This window comes from Aphis gossypii, unplaced genomic scaffold (genome assembly GCF_020184175.1).
Source record: "Aphis gossypii isolate Hap1 unplaced genomic scaffold, ASM2018417v2 Contig00222_ERROPOS65107, whole genome shotgun sequence".
In the NCBI taxonomy this organism is placed as follows: domain Eukaryota; kingdom Metazoa; phylum Arthropoda; class Insecta; order Hemiptera; family Aphididae; genus Aphis; species Aphis gossypii.
The window spans coordinates 48305-65107 of NW_026083032.1; the positions used below are offsets into that span (position 1 = coordinate 48305).

General features: G+C 27.6%; 3 protein-coding genes and 1 pseudogene across 3 annotated transcripts; 2 read left to right on the forward strand and 2 right to left on the reverse strand.

Annotated features, from left to right (window-relative positions):
• Positions 1-2000: 2000 nt before the first annotated feature.
• On the forward strand, positions 2001-3517 carry LOC126553372 (uncharacterized). Its single transcript, XM_050208549.1, has 3 exons — positions 2001-2046; positions 2758-2925; positions 3002-3517. Exons 1-3 carry the CDS (start codon positions 2001-2003, stop codon positions 3214-3216), a joined length of 429 nt encoding a protein of 142 aa, XP_050064506.1. The 3' UTR covers positions 3217-3517.
• Positions 3518-4980: 1463 nt separating this feature from the next.
• On the forward strand, positions 4981-7007 carry LOC126553369 (uncharacterized). Its single transcript, XM_050208547.1, has 7 exons — positions 4981-5238; positions 5296-5406; positions 5464-5762; positions 5819-6128; positions 6190-6294; positions 6362-6836; positions 6907-7007. Exons 1-7 carry the CDS (start codon positions 5169-5171, stop codon positions 6935-6937), a joined length of 1401 nt encoding a protein of 466 aa, XP_050064504.1. The 5' UTR covers positions 4981-5168; the 3' UTR covers positions 6938-7007.
• A 977-nt stretch (positions 7008-7984) lies between these two features.
• On the reverse strand, positions 7985-8846 carry LOC126553373 (uncharacterized). The gene is made up of 2 exons (XM_050208550.1): positions 8051-8846; positions 7985-7990 (listed from the first exon to the last, which is right to left on the reverse strand). Exons 1-2 carry the CDS (start codon positions 8747-8749, stop codon positions 7985-7987), a joined length of 705 nt encoding a protein of 234 aa, XP_050064507.1. The 5' UTR covers positions 8750-8846.
• Positions 8847-10248: 1402 nt separating this feature from the next.
• Positions 10249-11821, reverse strand: LOC126553374 (uncharacterized; annotated as a pseudogene).
• Positions 11822-16803: the final 4982 nt, after the last annotated feature.

Genomic DNA, 16803 nt, shown 5'->3' on the forward strand with positions numbered 1-16803 from the left:
GTAATTTTTCTTTAAATGTATCAGTTTTGATGATACATGTCAATGGGGTAGAATAGTAGCGGGGGATATATGTTTGGTTACGTTTGTACATATCCCGGTTCGATTCTATCCCAGAATATTATATTTTTATGCAAAGCACCCTGTGTAAGCAAAATATTTGTAAGTGAAAATAAAAAGTATAAATTCCAAAATAAATATAAATTCTATGAACAATAGTCAGACGAATTATCATACGCTATCCCTGTTGTTATCACATATTACCATTTGAAAAATTATAGTATAACAAGCATGTAGAGTCTTGTCTGCATTACAAACAATATTATTATTCAATAATCTAGTATATTCAACAGTTATTTCCTTTCAATAAATATATCTGTATAATCAAAACAAAATGTATATTTCATCTACCTCATCCCTCGATGACCACCATAGATCGTCACTGCGTATTGTCACGCTTCTATTCTCCAGAATTTAAATTAAAACGTTCGTGTCTGAATACACAACTCACTAAAAGAAATTTATGGATAACACATTAATTCAATAACTAGCATAAAGAAACCCTTTTTTTCTAAAATGTCTTTCTTTTAAATCTATAGACAGATCAATGTATGGGAAAATAAACCCTAAATTCAGTTTTAGGTCAAATTTATCCTAAGATTTCGAAAACCAGAGTTTTCGAAATAAGTTGTATTTTTATCGTCATAAATCACTTTGTAATGATCAAAACTGATACACAGCTCATTTAATCATATTATTGTACTATGTTACCATACTATATTACCATACACACATATTAATGTATATTCAACAGTTATTTCCTTTCAATAAATATATTTGTATAATCAAAACAAAATGTATATTTCATCTACCCCATCCCTCGATGACCACCATTGATCGTCACTGCGTATTGTCACGCTTCTATTCTCCAGAATTTAAATTAAAACGTTCGTGTCTGAATACACAACTCACTAAAAGAAATTTATGGATAACACATTAATTCAATAACCAGAATAAAGAAATCCCTTCTTTCTAAAATGTCTTTCCTTTAAATCTATAGACAGATCAATGTATGGGAAAATAAACCCTAAATTCAGTTTTAGGTCAAATTTATCCTAAGATTTCGAAAACCAGAGTTTTCGAAATTAGTTGTATTTTTTTCGATCAACAAGCAACATCACATTTCTACATACATTTTCTGTACATTTTCTGTACATTTTTTTTCTTTTAAATATGGATCTCATGGCACGTAAGTACCTTTTTAGTTTTTTTTTTTATATGTTATACAGCTAAGATTTTTTTTTTTTTTTTTTTTTTTATTTTTTTTAGTATATGAAGTATTCCATTTTTATTTAAATACTACATTCGAAGAATTAATTAAGGTTACATGTAAAGATTGTAGTCTAGATTTGTTATGTTTAGATTGTAGGTTAAGAAAAAAAAATTTTTGTAGCAAGTACCATCTTGGAAAAAACTCAAGATGGTATAAGTTTATTAATAATAAGTTTATTGGTAGACCGCAATGGTTAATCGAGGATATAACCAAATACTCGATCTTCGATATCGAATTTTTCTTACGTGAAATCTTCGAAGAAGCCTATCAATTACATTGCGACGATGGGCATACACAATGGAAACACCATCTATTAGATAATAGTTTAGTTAGTAATTATTATATATTTCAAATAAATCATAATAATTGGATAGATAAATTATTAAATAAGTGTTTTTTTCGTAACTCCTCCATAGGAAAAAACTATTGGGAGGAGTTATTATATAAGATTTATATTAATAAGTTAAATAAGTTAATAATGTAAATATTAGTTTAAGTAGTATTATATTTAATTTAGATTTAAAATTAGGAGAAAAATTAGAAGATAAGAAAAATTAGAATTGGGAAAAAAGAAAAAAAAATAGCTGTTTAATTTTAGATGTGTTAAATATAGAATATAGTTATAAGATTTTAGATTATATCAATAAAAAAATAACGTTCCATGATAAAAATGATGAGGAGGAGTCATGGTGAAAAACGTACAATCACATCTTTAGGTGAGTAATATAAATCATATATAAAATGTGATACAAATTAAATAATACGTCGTTGGGTTTTACGATACTATTTGATCGAAAAACACTAATGTATTCTATTGTTATCGAAAATGTCCTGTCCCAACCGGTCTATTCTCGACACATGCAGGTCAGTTTCAGGAATTTTATCGATGTTCTGTTCAATACAATGATACCCAAAATAGTTAAAAATCTATAGTGATATACCTAATTCCCAAATAATATTTTACCTAACCCTTTCTTAATTTATCTTCACCACCGCAAATGCTAAGACACTTGCTCCGTTATCCGTCGATGTACGTTCAGTCTGTTCTAGACAACCATTTCGTACATACTATCTCCGCGTTTTCACACAACAATTTTTCCAAGTGCCTAATCACTTTATTTAAACATGTTTAAATGCGATAAGTGTCCATCAGTTTTTAACGCGAAGCGTAATTTGTTGACTCATAAAAAAACTCATCTCGGAATTCGATTCACATGCACTATTTGCCCTACGACATTTAAATACAAGTCAGATCTTAATAAACACCAAAAAACACATACCGGTATACGTTTCCCGTGCACTATTTGCCCAACGACATTTAAATACAAGTCAGATCTTAATAGACACCATAAAAATGTTCATGGTACGTATTTATATAATATTATTTTTCATCATTCATTATATTAATTTATAATAATTTTCTCAAGATATCATTAACGTGCCTGCTCATCGTCAACCCGCCGCACGTGAAGATATACAGATAACACCACAAATAACTGTTCCAGATATACCGGCTGGTGGTTCAAACATGTTATCTGATGACGATATTTGTATGCTTGCAATGGACGCATATGAAATGCTAGACGCTAATACAGGTATTTATATTTTATCACTCGCGACATTCTCGACAGCACATTTTTAGATATTAATTAGGTTTTTTATTTTTTAAAGATTCTTACACTACAACCGATAACGGAAAACGTACTTCTTCCGCAAACACTACGTCTGCTATCAAAGCTAAAAAGCACGTTTACTTCTTGTACAGTCTCCCGGCTTTATCGAAATTTCGTCTTCTGCAAATAGAAAAGTCGTATGGTATTACGCAAAAAATATCGAAAATATTCAAAACTATATTGAATTTTTTAATTCGATTAAATCTGAATTAGTCGAGTTACTAAAATCACAAGCGTCTAAACATCCGATCAAGTTTAATTTAAAGCTGGAAGCTACATACAATATTCCAAATGTTGATAATACATCAGAGAACCGTTCATTTAAGACCTCAGCTAGACCGATTTTTGCCGAAACTGGTGTACGGGAAATTGTTGAAGAAGGCATTATAAAATTAATGGCTGAACAAGACGAATATTCTAGCAAAGGAAGTGGTTATACGCTACAGTGTATTGACGGAATATTATTAGGTGTTTATCAATATACGCCTATGAGCGCATCGTCTTATATTCCGTTACCTGATTTCATTGAAAGAAAAAAAGCTGTAATCAATCCCCAAAACTCAGACCAATAGTGCTTCAAGTGGGCAATTTTAGCAAAACACGTTACGGGATCGAATAAACAACGTATAGAAAATTATACAACGCACGAAGAAAAATATTATTTTTCCGGTCTCACGTTCCCAACAAAATTACATCAGGTTAGCATTTTTGAAAAAAATAATCCTAATGTAACTGTCAATGTTTACGGACTCGAAAAACATTTCCAACCACCGCAAAAATTTCCAAAATATGAAGTGTTTCCATTGAAGGTGGTAGACGAAGAAAAAACAGATCATTTCGACTTGTTACTAATAACCGATGATGAAAATTCTCATTTTACCTACATCTCTAATTTTTCCCGACTTGTGCGATCACAGAAAACCCGACATAAAGCAAGCGCTGTATTTTGTAAACGGTGCTTTACATCGTTCGAACCTCTAAATATTAATAAATATGAATTAAATGAGCGCATACGATTTGAAGAACACAAGTTAATATGCGGAACACACAAACCAATTTTACCTCGAATGCCTGCTCCCGGATCGATGTTAGAATTCGACGCATGGAAAAAAACTCAACGACATCCGATAGTTATATATGCTGATTTTGAAGCACTACTAAAAAAATCAGATGAAAAATGTGGAAACAATACAAAAGCTATTCAAAAACACGAGGCCATGAGTTATGGTTTTATGGTTAAAGCAAATAACGACGTTCCCGCAGAACTGCTTGAACAATTTAATATTCCAACTTCACCTATAATTTTTCGTGGCGATGAAGATAATCAGAATGTGGGTGAACTTTTTGTGAAGAGTATCGTTGAAATAGCTGAAAACATTGAAAAATTATTACAAACCAACATACCAATAACCTTTACTACAGAACAACAACAAGCACATAATTTATGTAAGACATGTAATTTATGTAAAAACGGTTTTTCTGTGAGAAACCATAAAGTTGCTGATCACTGTCACTTATCGGGTAAATTTCGACAAACATTGTGTAATACCTGCAACCTCAAGCTTCAAACACCAAATTTTGTACCATGTTTTTTTCACAATTTATCGAATTATGATGCACATTTTATTGTAACTGAACTTGGTCTCGATGTGAAAAAAATTTCTGTTGTACCAAACAGTGAAGAAAAATTCATCTCATTTTCAAAACACGTTTCCAACAACTTTTCAATACGGTTCATCGACACATTAAGATTTATGGCTTCAAGTTTATCAACACTCTCGGACAATTATTAACACCAGGGTTCGAAAAGTTTAGAGAAACAGCTAAACATTTTAATACCGCAGACTTGCCACTCGTTACTCGTAAAGGTGTTTACCCTTATGAGTATACGGGGTTGGAACAAGCTGGAGCAAACCAATTTACCAGAGAAAGCAGATTTCTACAGTACACTAACAGAATCACATATAAAGAAAGATTATGAACATGCAAAAACTGTTTGGAGTCACTTTGGATGCAAGACTTTGGGTGAATACAGTGATCTATATCTGAAAATTGATGTTTTATTGTTGGCTGACGTGTTTGAGAACTTCAGAGACCTATGTTTAACCACATACTGTTTGGACCCATCTTTTTACTATACAGCACCAGGATTCTCCTTTGATTGTATGTTAAAATATACCAGAGTCAAATTAGAGTTACTCACAGAGTATGATATGCTGTTGATGATTGAAAAGGGTAATTATAATAATTATATATAAAAATTTACATTTATAATATATAAATTTTTTATAGGAATTCGAGGTGGTTTGACACAAGCAAGTATGAGGTATGCTAAAGCTAATAATGAAAAGACCCCAGATTATGATCCAACAAAGCCCAAATCATGGTTAATTTATCAAGATTGTAAGTATACATATACATATATTTTAATTATTTTTTAATATTAATTTATTTTTTTAGGTAATAATCTGTACGGTTGGGCAATGTCACAACACATGCCCTATGGTGGTTTTAAGTGGGTTGAACCTAAACTAGAAGGGCTGAATGATTTGAACGATACATCACCCATCGGACGGATATATGAAGTTGACATTACTTATCCAAAAGAACTCCACGATAAACACAACGACTTTCCTTTCTTACCACAAAATGGTTCAAAAGTTAAAAAACTCATGGCAACACTTCAGTCGAAAAAAAACTATATTATACATTACCGAAACCTTCAGCAAGCTATAGCCAATGGACTCATAGTTGAAAAAGTAAATGTATAAATGTTTTTATTTTACATTTATAATATAATTATTTTTTATTATAGGTTCATAGAGTAGTTCAGTTTAATCAATCACCATGGCTGGCTCCATACATAGCACTAAACACAGAGATGCGAAAAAAAGCAGCAAATGACTTTGAGAAAGACTTTTTCAAACTTTTAAATAATGCGGTTTTTGGGAAAACCATGGAGTCTATGCGGAAAAGAATAAAAATGGAACTGGTGTCTAGTGATCGTCGTTTACAAAAACTGATAAATCAGTCAACATTCAAACACTGTACCACATACAATGAAACTCTAAATGCAGTTGCATTAGAAAACAAAATCATTGATTTTTGTAAACCTATTTATATAGGTAATTTACATTTATTTTAAATTTTTTATTGTTATATTAATATTTTAAATTTTTTTATCAGGTTTTGCAGTGCTGGAAATTTCCAAGTATTTAATGTATGACTATCACTATAACGTAATGCAGAAACATTATGATGATAAAATTGAGCTCATGTATACAGATACAGGTAAATTAGTACTTTTATTAATTTATTATTTTAGTTTCATTGGTATTAATTTAATTTATTATTTTAGATTCATTGGTATACTATATTCAAACTGATGATTTTTACAATGATCTGTTGAACAATCCCAACTTGTTGAATCGAATGGATACTGCAAATCTGTCTCGTGACCACCCGTGTTACATTGCTGAGAGAAAGAAGATTCCTGGGCTATTTTCTGATGAAACCGATGGACGTATTATGAGAGAGTTTTGTGCTCTCCGTGCAAAGTCCTACGCTTACATTTTAGAAGATAAGGAGAAAATCAAAGCAAAAGGAATCCGTGGACATGTTGTTAGAAACCACATGACTTTTCAAGATCATAAACGGTGTTTGTTTGGTGATACCAGTTTGGAAGTAACAACGTCAAACGTCTCTATCCGTTCATTCAAGCACAAATTAAAGACCATCAAATCCGATAAATTAACTTATAACAGTTTTGATGATAAAAGGGTTATACTTGAAGACAAAGTACACACCCTAGCTCATGGACACTATTCTATAGAGTGAGTATATAAATATATATATATATATATATTTTAATTATTTTTTAATTAATAATTTTGAATTTTATAGGGAGGAACTCGAAGCAGAACTAGATAGTTAGTTTTTGTAAAGATTATAGATAATTAAGTTAAGATAACTAGAAATACTTCACATTCATGGACGATAAAGTCTAGCAGCTTGCTTGAAAAACCTAGATTTATTTTGTTTGGATTACAAACAGATAGAAAAAAAAATATAGAAAACGATGCTGGGCGCTTTGACCACTGCCAACTAAAAAATCTTAAGGTACACTTAAATTCTGAAGTGTTTCCATATGAAGACTTTCGTGCTGATTTTAAAAATAATACCATCAGCTTACTGTATAAAGCCTATACAGACTTTCAAAAATCGTATTACGAGAGAGATTATTCTGAACCATTGTTATCAAAAAATGTTTTTCAAACATATGTTCCAATCGTCGTTGTCGATTTATCGCATCAGAATGATAACGTAAAAGCATCGACCATAGACCTACGAGTAGAATTTGAAACGGATACGGTTATTCCTGAGAAAACTGCAGCTTATTTTAATTTTACATGATCAGATTATAACTTATAACCCGTTTAGCGGTGATGTTAGAAAACTGTAATTTTTATACATAAATATGTATATTATTCTATTTGTAATTATTTTTTTATACCTTGTAAATATATTATTTTTACTTTGTAAATATTTTTTATACCTTATTATTAATAAATAAAAAGAAAACTTTTTTTTAAAAAAATAACTGAGTTGTTTTTATTTTAACACAAATACTATACAAATTTTATACAAAAATATTTTTACACAAAAGTATATTAAACAGTGTGTCGTCTTTTGGGTAGTGAGTTGGTAGTATTGTATTGCGGTCCGTATGGTCCATCGTTTTCGTCTGTATAAGTATTGTATTGCGGTCCGTATGGTCCATCGTTTTCGTCTGTATAAGTATTGTATTGCGGGCCGTATGGTCCATCGTTTTCGTCTGTACAGCTTGTCTGTGATGGAGGGGAGATATCAGAAAGAATTCCTAAAACATGAAATATTAAAATATCTGTTTTTTATAAAGTAGGTTTTGTTATATTACCTCATTAAATATAGTGTAAAATGATGGCGGTGAAAAAGGTTTCTCCTATCCCTATAAAATATAATATTAATATTGGTATGAGAAAAATAAAAAAAATATTTTTTTTCTTACCTCATCTTTTTCTAATTCGTCCAACCATCTTTGTGCGATATGTTTAGCTACATGTAATTGAAGCTGACTTGTGAAATTGTAGTCATTTACATGTGTTGCAATGCAAATGTTGTTAATGTTTTTCACGCGAATTGTCATATCTTCAAGCGTTCTAGTTTCAACCTTGGTATTTGTTTTTAAGTATGATGCGATTTGATTAATTTGTTGTATTACGAGCGGTTTAACGATTTTGGTTTTTCTCTCGATGATCTCGAAAATTGACCACTCTAAATCTTGTAACTTTAATAAGTCGTTACGATTTAACAGTATGCGACATCCGTCTTGAATTTTAGACTCTATAATGAGCATATTCTCTCCTTGGTACACCATACTAGATATTGTAATTGAATCGGAATCCAAAAATAAATTACGCTTATACTTTTGTGGTTGTTCAAGTATAAATGATAAAATGTTCCCCATAAGTCGGAAAATACGTTTGAGAAAATCGGCGGAAATATTTACAAAACGTGATGGTGTTATAATGTGAATCAAGGTGTTGAATTCATCTGTCGGATCGAGTCCGATGTTTAAAAACTTGCGAGATGAAAAATCAAGGAAAAAATTACTGCAATCGATTAGGTTAGCTGGTGGTGACGGAGGCACATATGTAAAAACATTCTTCTTGTAAACAGCACGCATGTTTTCAATCGAACCAGCCATACTCAAAAATTTAATCACAAAACAACGCACTTAATCGAACGAAGAGTGGTGATAGACTGATTTCATTTCAGATTTTGAAACCCTCACATGTATATTTTATGGTAGGGATTTCTTCTACAGGTTTAAGTATGCATGTCAGAACATGTTAGATTATTGAATAATACTATTGTTTGTAATGCAGACAAGACTCTACATGCTTGTTATACTATAATTTTTCAAATGGTAATATGCCGGTAACAACAACAAGGATAGATAGCGTTATCTGTTGAATATATGATAAAATAGTTCTGCGCATGATAACTGCTGAATATACGGTAATATACGGTAATATACGGTAATATAGTACGTGTACAATAATATGATAACCATGGCGATGGAAGTGGCGGAGGCGGGGACGGCGGCAGCGGCGGTGGTGGAGGCGGGGAGGGGGACGGCGGCGGCGGGGGGCGGCGGCGGCGGCGGCGGCTGCTTAGACAAAATCGGCGGCGGCTGCTTAGAGGGCTGCTTAGGTTCCAGAAGCCCCATTTTACACCTACTTAATACGATTGTTGAACAATTAAAAATTGAAAAAAATGCTGTACACTTATCTAATCTTATTAGGAAACAAGTTCATAATGAGGCTTCAAATTATTTTATATTTCCATTAAATTGTGTTGAACACATTTTTTTCTTTACACATATTTCTGTTAATGCTGATACAATTAAACATATTTTTAATCAAACACTGAACCAATCCCAAAACATTTTTTGGTTAGAATACAGAAAATTTCGCATTTCATCTAGTTTAAAAGCTCATAAAATAAAAACATTAAAATCTAAATCTGAGAAAAGTAAAAATAAATTGGCCATATCTTTAATAAATGAGACGGAAATCAAAGGAAAAGGAGCATCTAATGTTTTATATGGATTACAGACTGAAAACAAAGCATTTACGTTGTTCTCTTCTTCATACAATGTTGATGTAATTAAAAGTGGACTTATTATTCATTCATCTAAACCTTGGATTTGTGCTAGTCCTGATGGTTTGATTTTGAAAAATGGAGAAATTATCTCAGTATTAGAAATTAAATGTCCTAGTTCCTGCAAAAAAAAACCAATAATTGATCCAAGTACTGGAATACCAAATTTGTCTTATTTAAAAATTTCAAACGGAGAAATTGTTTTAAAAGCTAGCCATGTGTATTATACACAAATTCAAATTTTAATGTACTGTACAGGTTTAAATGATTGTCACTTTTATATTTTCAATTTTATTGAACCTTTATTGTTGGTTATAAAAAAAGATCCAATATTCTTGTCTAACTTAATTTCTAAGTTAGATACATTTTATTTTTCATATTATTTACCAAACTTATGTAACATCAAATAAATAGTCATATTGCAAGAGGTTTATATGATTAATATATATATTATACACGTATCAGTAAATCATATGATACTTACATCTATTTAACATTGTTAATTAAGAAATAATAGTAAATTGTTTTTATATAAATGTGTTATTGTTTTATTATTGGATTGCTTAAATTTACTAACACACAACACATAAATAAAATGTTATCTATATATACCAATAGATCAGATGTAATTTTATTAAGTACATTAAATGTTTTTAACCTAGCAAAAAGCCTCTCAATATGTATTCTCACACTAGCAACATTATAAGTACTTAGAACTTCTTCCTCGGTAAATCTACCATTATGGAGCATGGGAGGAATTACAAGAATACTATTCTGATCATCAACACCTGTTTTTATCCCTGGAAACCCCTTATCTGCAAGGACCTGGTCTCCAGGTTCAAGTTTATTCAAAAAACCAGAATCGTTAGTGATATAACTGTCACTGGATTTACCACCATACGATTTAGACAAAAAGCTAACCATTCCATTTGGAGTAATGGCAACAAGTACTTTAATAGTATATCCTCCTTTATAATGTGAATACATACAAACCCTCTGCTCCACAGTTTTAGGCTGTTCTGACCGAATTTCTGTAGAGTCAATAATGCACCTACAATTTGGGTAATTTTTTTTAAAAACTTCTGGTAACGTTTCCATTATTGTACTTTTACTGGGCCAAAATATTAAATGTTTACATTTCTGACTTAAAAATAGTAAACTCTGAAAAAACCCTACTAACAGTTGTTCTGTGAATCGAAAAAAATGTGCTTAAAGATGAATATGTTAGTCCAAGTTCTAATTTCATCAAACAAATTAAAAGAGTATTTTCCTGACTTATAATTAATCTATTACTTTGAGGTAAAAGTTTCAAAAAAAAGTTAAATATTTGAAAAGTTGTGCCAGTAAGTCTTTAATGAATTTTCTGACTTGATTGAATCATACCCATGAAATGAAATTTTAGAAAAACAAAATGTTGATTGTTCAAAATCTAACCCACAAGATTTTTCAACCATAGTAGGTTTAGTAAAATTATGAAATAATTTAGGAATTGATACTTGAGTGCTAACATTATTACCATCAAAATTACAAGAAAATATAAAATTATCATCAGGCACATCAAATGCTACTTGTGTACATATACTAACTGAAGTATTTATATTATTTTGATCTATTATAAGGGGTAAGACTCCTACAACTTCATCAGAATTGTTTGATTGATTTTCAATAGCTAGGGCACCACGATTAATAGCTCGTTCATATCTTGCACTTTGTTGTAGTGGGTCATTCAATTTCTTTCTATAAAGTTTTAGGAATATTGTTGGTATATATGAAGGACTCCTTGGATCAAGTGATTTCTTATTTCCAACAAAATGAGCACTACAAATGACACTGTTCTTTGTTGGAATCCAAGGTTTTCCATTAATACTTTAATAAGGTAACATATAATTCAAATAAATACTTTGATAAATGACTATAAATGTATATAATATTTTATACATTTTTATTTAAAATAATTTATTATTTTATTATTTATATCTCATTTACTTACTCAACTCTGTTAACTGCTTTAATCCAACAGTCTTTTGTGTTTTTTCTCATGTGCCCGATTTGGAAAATTATAAAATTTTATATTTGTTGTATTTTTGTATGTATTATTGCAATTCACAACACAACATTGTTATTCGATTTTTTATTCATATTTATATATTTTATTATGAAGAAGAAAATTAAAATAACTTTATAAATGGTTTAGTTTTAAACTTAAGATACCTATCTACAATGTTTATACGTAAAGTGTATAGTAAATTACGCAAAGTATCTATCAAAATGTTTATAAATCAAATGGAATACATGCAATATTATTAATATAACACATTTTGCGTGTGATTTGTTTCCCGGTAAAAGTAAGCAAATTTACCACTGGGAGCGCTAGCTGTACCACTGCACGGTCTCTATAGTTTAATTTAGTTAAATAAAATTAATTCTATAATAAATAATAGAATAATAATATAATATAATAATTTTAATATTTTAATTTTTGTATCAAAACAATACTTATTTATTAATTTTTACAGTAAAATATACATTTTTAATTACATTAATTATAATTTTTTATATATTTTTAAATCATCAAGTTTCGGGTTATAAATATAATTTTACAAATGTATTTTTAATATTAAGGCATATGAAAAGTGTGTGTTTTTTTCTACTATGAGTGATAACAGCAACTCACAATTTATATAGTTGATGTTCATACAAAATAAAATATCATAAATATCTTATACGAATCTAGAAAATTAATTTTAATATCAATATATCTTAATTCTTAAGACATAGGTACTAAAAATTGAGTTGTGACCCATAGTTTGAGAATCACTACTCTATAACATTAAAAAATTTACAAGAGATCCTTCTTTATTTAGTAATTTAAATTATGAAATTTTGAAATTTTGGAAAGACTCCACACATTTTGTCTGATTTTTTTTAACAAAAAAATATTTAAGTGTCAGACTAAAATCATTTGTTAAAATGTAATCTTGTGATATACTAAACCAAGTTAGCAAAATCATAAATTGATAACACAAATATTATTTACCAATCAATAAATTTTAAAAAATGTAAAAAGTTTTATTGCTTTATTTTATAAAACATTTTTTAAAATTTATTTATTGTACTTAAAATACTTACAACTTCCAAGTTCTAGATATTTTTTTAATTTTAATTAATAAGTTATTGATATATTTTAATATTACTAATTTAATATTTCATGACTCTTGTCTGACTGATTGATAAATATAAATATTAGTGAAATGTAAATAGAAGGTAAGTATTCCTATTCCATTATTTTAATTATAGAAAATAGTTCTTACAATTGACACAAACATATTGAAATATAATTTATAAAACTATTTATAGTCAGTGAGTCATATTCAACACTTGGTAAGTTTAAACTTCAAAATCTTAACTATTTCATAAAGAAAATCCTAAATCCTAAATAAACCTCACGATTTAACGTGCAACAAAATGGAAAACAGGGCTTCGGGAAATTGTGGCGCTACCTATCGCGCTCCCGTGGTACTATCAAACTGACGTCCAAATTGGCATCCGGAATATTTACAAGTGGTATCACCTTATCTTCTCTACATTGTGGCAAAAACATACAACCGTTTAACCATATGGTAACATGTTATCCTATAGTTCAATGCATACAACAACAAACACGTGATAACGTGTCGTAGCACAAAAGTGAGGGCTTAAAGAAATCGAGGCCTCCGTGAGACTTCAATATAGATAACCAATGTGCGCATTTGTGTAAATATTCCAATTTTAATAATTATTTGTCAATTTAAAAAATTAGATTTTATTGCTCAAAAATGAAACAACAACTACTACATTTATTTTTAAATTTAGAGAAGTTTAATAAAGCTATTTGAATTAAATGAAAATATTAAATTTTTAAAAAAATAAAACTTATTTTTAATTTTTTATGTGTGTGTAAAGATACATAATTTTTAATCATTTGCTAATGTTAAACATAATATTTCATTTACACACATGAAACTATACACATAACATGTATTTTTAAATTTAGAGAAAGTATAATATAATTCATTGAATAAAATTATAATACTAAATATAAAAAAAAATGAATTGTTATTTTCAATATTTAATTATTAATATTTGTGTAAAGATTCCAACTTTAATTATTATTTGCTAATTTAAAACATAAGATCTCAATGCTCAAAAAAGAGCCAACTACCACTACATTTATTTTTAAATTTAGAGAAAGTATAATATAATTCATTAAAAAAAATTATAATACTAAATATAAAAAAAAAAAGGAATTCTTATTTTCAATATTTAATTGTTAATGTGTGTTCGAGGAACTATTGCACACATAAATTTAAAAAAAAAAAATATTGCCTATCTGCAACCCCTTGAAAAGAGTCCTATCTCAACAGCCTAATTTTTTAATATGTATGTAAAGATTCCAACTTTAATAATTATTTGCTAATTTAAAACATTAATTTTCATTTCTCAAAAAAGAACCAACTACCACTACATTTATTTTTAAATTTAGAGAAAGTTTAATAAAACTATTTGAATGAAATGAAAAAATTAAATTTTTAAAAAAATAAAATTAATTTTTAATTTTTATATGTGTGTAAAGATACAAATTTTTTAATAATTTACTAATATAAGACATAATATTTCATTAGGACACATGAAACTATACTCATTACATGTATTTTTAAATTTAGAGAAAGTATAATATAATTCTATGAAAAGAATTATAATACTAAATAAAAAAAAAAAAATGAATTCTTATTTTCAATATTTAATTATTATTGTGTGTTCTAGGAACTACTGCACACATAAATTTAAAAATAAAAAAAATATTGCCTATCTCCAACCCCTTGAAAACAGTCCTATCTCAACAGCCTAATTTTTTAATATGTTTGTAAATATTCCAACTTTAATAATTATTTACTAATTTAAAACCTTAGATTTTATTGCTCTAACAAGAGCCAGTTACCAGTACATTTATTTTTAAATTTTGAGTAAATAGAATTCAATTCATTGGATAAAATGAAAATATTAAATTTATAAAAAAATAAAACTAATTTTTAATTTTTATATGTGTGTAAAGATACTTTATTTTTTAATCATTTGCTAATGTAAGACATAAGATTTCATTTGCACACATGAAGCTACACTCATAACATGTATTTTTAAATTTAGAAAAAGTATAATATAATTCATTAAATGAAATTATAATACTAAATATAAAAAAAAATGAATTCTTATTTTCAATATTTAATTGTTAATGTGTGTTCGAGGAACTATTGCACACATAAATTTAAAAAAAAAAATATTGCCTATCTTCAACCCCTTGAAAAGAGTCCTATCTCAACAGCCTAATTTTTTAATATGTATGTAAAGATTCCAACTTTAATAATTATTTGCTAATTTAAAACATTAGATTTCATTTCTCAAAAAAGAACCAACTACCACTACATTTATTTTTAAATTTAGAGAAAGTTTAATAAAACTATTTGAATGAAATGAAAAAATTACATTTTTAAAAAAATAAAACTAATTTTTAATTTTTTATATTCGTGTAAAGATACATAATTTTTTTATCATTTGCTAATGATAACATAATATTTCATTTGCACACATGAAACTATACTCATTACATGTATTTTTAAATTTAGAGAAAGTTTATTATTGCTATTTGAATTAAATGAAAATATTACATTTTTAAAAAAATAAAACTAATTTTTAATTTTTTATATTCGTGTAAAGATACATAATTTTTTTATCATTTGCTAATGATAACATAATATTTCATTTGCACACATGAAACTATACTCATTACCTGTATTTTTAAATTTAGAGAAATAATAATATAATTCATTAAATAAAATTATAATACTAAATATAAAAAAAAAATGAATTCTTATTTTCAATATTTAATTGTTAATGTGTGTTCGAGGAACTATTGCACACATAAATTTAAAAATAAAAAAAATATTGCCTATCTCCAACCCCTTGAAAACAGTCCTATCTCAACAGCCTAATTTTTAATATGTTTGTAAATATTAAAACTTTAATAATTATTTACCAATTTAAAACCTTAGATTTTATTGCTCTAACAAGAGCCATTTACCAGTACATTTATTTTTAAATTTGGAGTAAATAGAATTTAATTCATTGAATAAAATGAAAATATTAAATTTATAAAAAAATAAAACTAATTTTTAATTTTTATATGTGTGTAAAGATACTTTATTTTTTAATCATTTGCTAATATAAGACATAATATTTCATTTGCACACATGAAACTATACTCATTACATGTATTTTTAAATTTAGAGAAAGTATAATATAATTCATTAAAAAAATTATAATACTAAATATAAAAAAAAAATGAATTCTTATTTTCAATATTTAATTGTTAATGTGTGTTCGAGGAACTATTGCACACATAAATTTAAAAAAAAAAATATTGCCTATCTTCAACCCCTTGAAAAGAGTCCTATCTCAACAGCCTAATTTTTAATATGTATGTAAAGATTCCAACTTTAATAATTATTTGCTAATTTAAAACATTAGATTTCATTCTCAAAAAAGAACCAACTACCACTACATTTATTTTTAAATTTAGAGAAAGTTTAATAAAACTATTTGAATGAAATGAAAAAATTAAATTTTTAAAAAAATAAAATTAATTTTTAATTTTTATATGTGTGTAAAGATACAAATTTTTTAATCATTTACTAATATAAGACATAATATTTCATTTGGACACATGAAACTATACTCATTACATGTATTTTTAAATTTAGAGAAAGTTTATTAATGCTATTTGAATTAAATGAAAATATTACATTTTTAAAAAAATAAAACTAATTTTTAATTTTTTATATTCGTGTAAAGATACATAATTTTTAATCATTTGCTAATATAAGACATAATATTTCATTTTTACACATGAAACTATACTCATTACATGTATTTTTAAATTTAGAGAAAGTATAATATAATTCTATGAAAAGTATTATAATACTAAATAAAAAAAAAAAAATGAATTCTTATTTTCAATATTTAATTATTATTGTGTGTTCTAGGAACTACTGCACACATAAA

What these genes read in the sequence shown, in the direction of transcription:
- LOC126553373 (XM_050208550.1), bottom strand. Translation starts at nt 8,749, where the DNA reads ATGGCTGGTTCGATTGAAAACATGCGTGCTGTTTACAAGAAGAATGTT.
- LOC126553372 (XM_050208549.1), top strand. Translation starts at nt 2,001, where the DNA reads ATGATGAGGAGGAGTCATGGTGAAAAACGTACAATCACATCTTTAG. An exon ending in ACGTACAATCACATCTTTAG is followed by an intron (nt 2,047 to 2,757) that starts GTGAGTAATATA and finishes AATTTTCTCAAG; the next exon opens with ATATCATTAACGTGCCTGCT. An exon ending in AATGCTAGACGCTAATACAG is followed by an intron (nt 2,926 to 3,001) that starts GTATTTATATTT and finishes TATTTTTTAAAG; the next exon opens with ATTCTTACACTACAACCGAT.
- LOC126553369 (XM_050208547.1), top strand. Translation starts at nt 5,169, where the DNA reads ATGTTAAAATATACCAGAGTCAAATTAGAGTTACTCACAGAGTATGAT. An exon ending in GCTGTTGATGATTGAAAAGG is followed by an intron (nt 5,239 to 5,295) that starts GTAATTATAATA and finishes AATTTTTTATAG; the next exon opens with GAATTCGAGGTGGTTTGACA. An exon ending in TTGTAAACCTATTTATATAG is followed by an intron (nt 6,129 to 6,189) that starts GTAATTTACATT and finishes TTTTTTTATCAG; the next exon opens with GTTTTGCAGTGCTGGAAATT.